The 7,713-nt window shown below is 41.6% G+C and overlaps 1 protein-coding gene across 1 annotated transcript; it reads right to left on the bottom strand.

The window, feature by feature from the left end:
• Positions 1-406: 406 nt before the first annotated feature.
• On the bottom strand, positions 407-3,065 carry LOC115801282 (transcription factor 7-like 1-B). The gene is made up of 7 exons (XM_030759061.1): positions 2,826-3,065; positions 2,606-2,667; positions 2,450-2,512; positions 2,075-2,231; positions 1,834-1,941; positions 1,710-1,752; positions 407-1,146 (listed from the first exon to the last, which is right to left on the bottom strand). The coding sequence occupies exons 1-7, from the start codon at positions 2,973-2,975 to the stop codon at positions 509-511; spliced, it is 1,221 nt and encodes a 406-aa protein (XP_030614921.1). The 5' UTR covers positions 2,976-3,065; the 3' UTR covers positions 407-508.
• Between the last annotated feature and the right edge of the window lie 4,648 nt (positions 3,066-7,713).

Genomic DNA, 7,713 nt, shown 5'->3' with positions numbered 1-7,713 from the left:
TACTACATTCACGAAGCAATGAGGCTACACACAAAAACACAAGTTAGTTCTTCCTGTACCTGCTGTGCTGCTGTACATACTGACAGAAACCTCTTTTGTTTAGTTTTCATTTATTTAAGGATATGAGGAGGACAAAGATAAATTAACAATTTAATAAAGGTAACAATTTAATAAAGTTAACAAGTTCATAAAGGTAACAAATTAACAATGCTAACAAATTAATAAAGATAACGAATAAAGATAAGAAGTTAATAAAGGTAACAAATTAATAAAGATAAGAAGTTTAAGGTAACAAATGAATAAAGATAAGAAGTTAATAATACTAACAAATGAATAAAGATAACGAATAAAGATAAGAAGTTAATAAAGATAAGAAGTTAATTGTGCTAACAAATGAATAAAGATTAAAAAAAAAAGTTCAGTTACGCTAAATTATAAATTCATTAAAGTCTCCAGTAGCATGAACAGTGGACTGCTGAGGCTCTGTAGCAAAAGCACAGGGACTGATCTATTTCAGCAGTGCCAAGAGGTCTTCTTCAGGGTCGCAGAAGAAGGCAGACATGGGTTTGATTGTTAAGACTGGTGAGGCCAGCAGGGTGGATGTAGGGGAATCCACAGGAGGAGCAGGACCCAAGCAGGGGTCTGAGTGAAGGAAGACCGGCTCCTCAGGCAGTGGAGCAAGAAGAAAGGCATCGAGGTGGTCAAACGCTGATAACAGGTCTTCAGCAGTGTCACCGACAAACGTGGCCATGGGTTCAGTTGGTGCAACTGTGGATGGAGGGGAATCCACAGGAGTAGCAGGACCCGAGCCAGGGTCTGAGTAAAGGAAGACAGGCTCCTGAGGCAGTGGAGCAGGAAGAAGGGGATCGAGGTGTTCAAGTGCTGATAAGAGGTCTTCAGCAGTGTCGCCAGTGAAGGTGGCGATTGGTTCAGTTATTACAACTGTGGATGGAGGGGAATCCACAGGAGTAGCAGGACCAATGCAGGGGTAAACATAAGGAGAGTATGATGTAGATGCAGGGGGGTTTGTATGAGCTGTAGGGAGGACGTGATTTACTTGCGGCAAGTGGAACGTGCCATACGCAGGCACGTTCACACTTGGCCACTTGGCCTGTTCAGGTTCCTGCGCAGGTTTAGGTGCAGATGCTGCAACACAAACAGAAAGTCAATGAGTCTTCAGAGACTTTTAAAAATACCTTCAAGACAAGCTGTTGATTCTTAAATCTGCAGTAAGCAACATACAATAGAAATATTGAATAATTGGCATTTGAGATGAGTCACAGCAAGATCAGTTTTTCAGGAAATGAGGAGGTTCTATACATCAGTTGTATTGTTTTGGAGGACAGTTGTTTTGTCATTGTAACATTTCCAGTGTTTTGAAAATCTGTAGTAACTCTGACCTTCACTTGAGGTTCTGAGTGAGCAGGTTTCTCTTGTTGTAATTTGAATGTTCAGTAGCACTCAAAACTGAGACTAGTTTAGCGTTTTGAGTGCTACTGAACATTCAAATTAAAACAAGAGAAACCTGCTCACTCAGACCTTCAGGTGAAGGTCAGGGTTATAAGTCTCAGTAAGGCGTAAAAATATTTCCCAAATAGATTTGTCATCTGTTGAAATGCACAGAATTTACAGTCTTTGATCTGATCCGGTAAGACTGCATTTTTGTCTTGTTCTCATTTCAGTCCATATGAAAAAAAATCTTCTCTTACCTCTGCTGCAGGGCGCGCCCCGAATTCTCATCCTCTTTTTGCCCTAAACACAAACACATGAGATGAGCTTACACAAACTGAAAGTGCAGTGATGTGGGCATGTATGTTTTCACTTTGGACTTACATAATTGTCTTTAGTAGACCAGCCTGGATGTTGTTGGCTATGGAGCATTTTCTCCTCATTGGCCTGCTCATAGTATTTGTCCTGTTGGTCCTTTGACAGGGACTTCCACTGTGGACAGAAGAACACACTGTCAGCATATACACTGCTACTACGCATAACTACAGGACAGCTGGTACACATGCACAAACATGAGCATAAAACATTAACAGATGCATCAATCTATGCAGAGTTACACACTTACCCTCTCTGCCACGGCTGCATTCACAGCCGCACTCCCGTTTATTTTCAATTCTGCCTTCACGTTTTCCCTCTGCTCCCTCAAAAAGAGCATGAAGGCGTTCGGGGGCTTTTTAACGTACGGCCTGTCCTCATCCTGGTGGCCATCACGCTTCCTCTTTCTATAGGAGTAAAACACAGAGTAAGAGTGCATGTTACCACTGTGTGCAGCTGTGAGGAAAGTATTTTAAAAACAGGAGTAAATCTGTATAGCTGAATCAAAGCACCATTAAAGGAGGCTGATTACAATAATTCAGGCATCAGCAGATAAATGACAGATAGCTGTAGACCATGAGCCAGTCCCACTAAAAACGGTCTAAAAGCAGCAGAGCAAACTTACTTTGGAGCGGGTGTGCGGAGCGGAGGAGCAAAGGACGCAAAGTCAGACACCAAGACTCCGTTCCTACGCAGATATGAGAGAAAAGAGAGAGTTTATGAAGATACAGGTGTTCGGTAGCTGTGTTCTCTCATGTATGTGTTTGTGTGTTTTACTTACAGTTCTCCCATAGGACGGAGGTACTCCACCACGTAATTCGGGAGATTGAGCACATTGTTATACTGAAAACACACAAACCACAGAACAGGTGATCAGACAAGCTGCAATAGTATCATCTACTGACCAGGTGGCAGAAGTTACCCTGCCTCTTAGATGGAAACACTGAAGCTGAACATGTGAGAGAACAGTGTGAGAACGCAGTGTGAGAACAGGAACTTACTAGGTTTGAAGGAGCAGCAGGATGAATGATGGGTGCTGCTGCTGCTACTGTGGGGACACAATTTACAGGCCACTGAAACAGTGTGGGTGTTTGCCCCAAAAGGTTAAATGTTGCATCCTCTGCAGTACAGTTAACCATTGCTCTGTCCATCTTCGTGACGGAGGTTGAGGTGCTCTTTCTGTATTTTGGTGTAAAATATTCAAAACAGTTTGTTTGTAGCTCTTCGGAGTAGGTGTTGACACAGCGGCGTCTGTTGGTGAAGTGAATTATTTAAACCTAAAGAATCTTTTTATAAGGTTCTATAGAACAGCTACATCAGTTCTGAACATTCCATTCCACTCCTGTCTGTTTGCAGCATCTCCTCAGCCACAGTCTTCAGTGCTGGATCAACCTCCTCAGGGAACCCAGGGCAGAAAATAGTTGGCAGGCCCTCACTGAGCCTGCAGTACATATCAGTTCACTTCAATTCAATTCAATTCAGTTCAGTTCAATTCACTTTTATTTATATAGCGCCAAATCACAGCAAACAGTTGCCTTATGGTGCTTTTGTTCATTGTAAGGTAAAGACCCTACAGTAATACAAAAATATAAAAATGCTTGTTCCCTTAGAAACCAAATTATAAGTACACAAACCAGTTCTCAAAACTCTTAATATTTGTTTTCTTTTTGGAGCAATATTTTTCTCAATATTTCTAATACAATATGCAAAGTAGCTCATCAGTTATTGAAGAAAACAAATGAACCTAACTCCACTAACTGCATGTGTTTGGGCCATGGGGGGGGGCCTCTCTAAAAATAGGACTGTTTGTTCAAATAAAATCACCTTCTCTTTAATGACTTTAAAAAACAGGAATTGGGTGCACAAGTTTTTTTTTTCTTTAATCCTCACAGGATCAAAAGTATACATACATGAACCTCCACTCATATTTGGTTAAATAATTCTGACTGGATATGTGACCACTTTTCAAGCTTTTCAAAGTGGTTTAAAGACAGTTGGTAAGTTATGTCAGTGTATCAAGAGGAGTCTTTTAAATACTCAGGTTAGTTTAAATTACTAGTAATAAAATAACAGGTGTATGAATGTATTTGCATACACCTCAGAAAGTATATAGCTGCGCCCCTGCATAAGAGACAATCGTACTGGAGTCTCCTCCATCACCGGGACGGGCTCATTGCATACAAACATATTAAAGAGGCAAAACAATGTAATTTATGTTCCATATAATATATAAACAGGTCACCTTGCTGTACTGTATTGACAGTAAACCTCTGTGCTGGACTGGTGCACAGTGTCTGTGTTCATGGTCAGAGTTACATGAAGTGTAGCAGAGACGAGTTTGAATCAAAGCTGCTGACGCTTAGATTCATTCACTGAAGTCAACATTTATACAGCCTGCTACTTTTCTTTCTTACTTTGAGTACATTTCAGAGCCTGTACTTTTTTTACTTTTACTCAAGTAAAAAAGTTGAACCAGTACTTCAACTTGGTCGACTGGGGTCTCGTCTCTCCGTGCTCCTTACAGGTGGCTGGGGGTAGACTTTGGGCTGTGGGCGGCTGTTGACTTTGTGCTTCTGGAGGGCTTTGGCTGTCGTCTGTGGGTCTGCCCTGGTTGGTGATGGTGGGGGGCCTGGGTGGGTCTTGCGATCTTGGGGTGAGGGACCTGGGGTGCTTGCAGTGGCGGCTCTGAGCCGGGTGACTGGCCTTTTGTGCGCCTGTCCCCAGTTGGGGGGTCGGCCACAGTGAGTATGGCCATCATCATGGCTTTGCTCACTGTGCCGCGTTGCCACCCACCCCTCCCCCTTTTAATTACACTATAGACATTAATGCTAACGACACGTCACCATACACATAAGGCGTCAGGGGGCAGACATGTTCCCCAGAAGTTGCGTGGTGGGACTACTGAAGTGATCCCATTCACTTCTTCGCTGCTGTCTGCCCCTCAGTTTTATCTGCACCTTAGACATTGAGGGTTTTTGGGGGTAGGTGTGGATGAGCACTGCTGATTGGCAGTCGGGTGCTCATCATGCATCTAATTCAATTCAATTCAATTTTATTTATATAGCGCCAAATCACAACAAACTGTCGCCTCAAGGCGCTTTGTATTGTGGGTAAAGACCCTACAATAATACAGAGAAAACCCAACAGTCAAAACGACCCCCTATGAGCAGCACTTGGCGACAGTGGAAAGGAAAAACTCCCTTTTAACAGGAAGAAACCTCCAGCAGAACCAGGCTCAGGGAGGGGCAGTCATCTGCCGCGACCGGTTGGGCTGAGGGGAGAGAAAGACATGCTGTGGAAGAGAGCCAGAGATTAATATCAATTAATGATTAAATGCAGAGTGGAGTATAAACAAAGTAAATAAGGTGAATGAGAAACAGTGCATTATGTGAACCCCCCAGCAGACTAGGCCTATAGCAGCATAACTAAGGGATGGTTCAGGGTCACCTGATCCAGCCCTAACTATAAGCTTTATCATAAAGGAAAGTTTTAAGCCTAATCTTAAAAATAGAGAGGGTGTCTGTCTCCCGAATCCAAGCTGGAAGCTGGTTCCACAGAAGAGGCGCCTGAAAGCTGAAGGCTCTGCCTCCCATTCTACTCTTAAGTATCCTAGGAACCACAAGTAAGCCAGCAGTCTGAGAGCGAAGTGCTCTGTTGGGGTGATATGGTACTATGAGGTCTTTGAGATAAGATGGTGCCTGATTATTCAAGACCTTGTATGTGAGGAGAAGAATTTTAAATTCTATTCTAGATTTAACAGGGAGCCAATGAAGAGAAGCCAATATGGGAGAAATCTGCTCTCTCTTTCTAGTCCCTGTCAGTACTCTAGCTGCAGCATTTTGGATCAGCTGAAGGCTTTTCAGAAAGCTTTTAGGACAGCCTGATAATAATGAATTACAATAATCCAGCCTAGAAGTAATAAATGCATGAATGAGCTTTTCAGCATCACTCTGAGAAAGGATGTTTCTAATTTTAGAAATATTGCGCAAATGCAAAAAAGCGGTCCTACATATTTGTTTAATATGTGCATTGAAGGACATATCCTGGTCAAAAATGACTCCAAGATTTCTCACAGTGTTACTGGAGGCCAAAGTAATGCCATCCAGAGTAAGTATCTGGTTAGACACCATGTTTCTAAGATTTGTGGGGCCGAGAACAAGAATTTCAGTTTTATCTGAATTTAGAAGCAGGAAATTCGAGGTCATCCAGGCCTTAATATCTTTAAGACATTCCTGCAGTTTAACTAATTGATGTGTGTCATCTGGCTTCATTGATAGGTAAAGCTGAGTATCATCTGCATAACAATGAAAATTGATGCAGTGCTTTCTAATAATACTGCCTAAGGGAAGCATGTATAATGTAAATAAAATTGGTCCTAGCACAGAACCCTGTGGAACTCCATAATTAACCTTAGTGTCTGAAGAAGACTCCCCATTTACATGAACAAATTGGAGTCTATGAGATAAATATGATTCAAACCACTGCAGTGCAGTACCTTTAATACCTATAGCAAGCTCTAATCTCTGTAATAAAATGTTATGGTCAACAGTATCAAAAGCTGCACTGAGGTCCAACAGGACAAGAACAGAGATGAGTCCACTGTCAGAGGCTCTAAGAAGATCATTGGTAACCTTCACTAATGCTGTTTCTGTACTGTGATGAATTCTGAAACCTGACTGAAACTCTTCAAATAAACCGTTCCTCTGCAGATGATCAGTTAGCTGTTTTACAACTACTCTTTCAAGAATCTTTGAGAGAAAAGGAAGGTTGGAGATTGGCCTATAATTAGCTAAGACAGCTGGGTCAAGTGATGGCTTTTTAAGCAGAGGTTTAATTACAGCCACCTTGAAGGTCTGTGGTACATAGCCAACTAATAAAGACTGATTGATCATTTTTAAGATTGAAGCATCAATAATTGGAAAGACTTCTTTGAACAGTCTAGTAGGAATGGGATCTAATAAACATGTTGCTGGTTTGGAGGAAGTAACTATTGAAGTTAACTCTGAAAGATCAACTGGAGCAAAAGAGTCTAAACAAATACCAGCAGTGCTGAAAGCAGCCGAACATGAAGAATAATCTTTGAGATGGTTATGAATAATTTTTTCTCGAATGTCTAAAATTTTATTTGTAAAGAAATCCATGAAGTCACTACTAGTTAACGTGAAAGGAATACTCGGCTCTACAGAGCTCTGACTCTTTGTCAGCCTGGCTACAGTGCTGAAAAGAAACCTGGGGTTGTTCTTATTTTCTTCAATTAATGATGAATAGTAAGATGTCCTAGCTTTACGGAGGGCTTTTTTATAGAGCAACAAACTCTTTTTCCAGGCTAAATGAGCATCTTCTTATTTAGTGAGACGCCATTCCCTCTCCAGCTTTCGGGTTATCTGCTTTAAGCTGTGCGTTTGTGAATTATACCACGGAGTCAGGCACTTCTGATTTGAAGCTTTCCTTTTCAGAGGAGCCACAGTATCCAAAGTTATACGCAGTGAGGATGTAAAACTATTGACGAGATAATCGACCTCACTAGGAGCAGAGTTTAGGTAGCTGCTCTGCACTGTGTTGGCACATGGCACTGAAGAGCACAACAATGAAGGAATTAGATCCTTAAACTTAGTTACAGCACTTTCAGAAAGACTTCTACTGTAATTAAACTTATTCCCCACTGCTGTGTAATCCATTAAAGTAAATGTAAATGTTACTAAGAAATGATCAGACAGGAGGGGGCTTTCAGGGAATACTGTTAAGTCTTCAGTTTCTATGCCATATGTTAGGACAAGATCCAGAGTATGATTAAAGTGGTGGGTGGGCTCCTTTATATTTTGAGAGAAGCCAATTGAATCTAACAATAGATTAAATGCAGTGTTGAGGCTGTCATTCTCAGCATCTACA

Source organism: Archocentrus centrarchus, chromosome 21, assembly GCF_007364275.1.
Source record: "Archocentrus centrarchus isolate MPI-CPG fArcCen1 chromosome 21, fArcCen1, whole genome shotgun sequence".
NCBI lineage: Eukaryota > Metazoa > Chordata > Actinopteri > Cichliformes > Cichlidae > Archocentrus > Archocentrus centrarchus.
The sequence above is the reverse complement of the archived record's forward strand: the minus strand, read 5'-3'. Positions and strand labels throughout refer to the sequence as shown.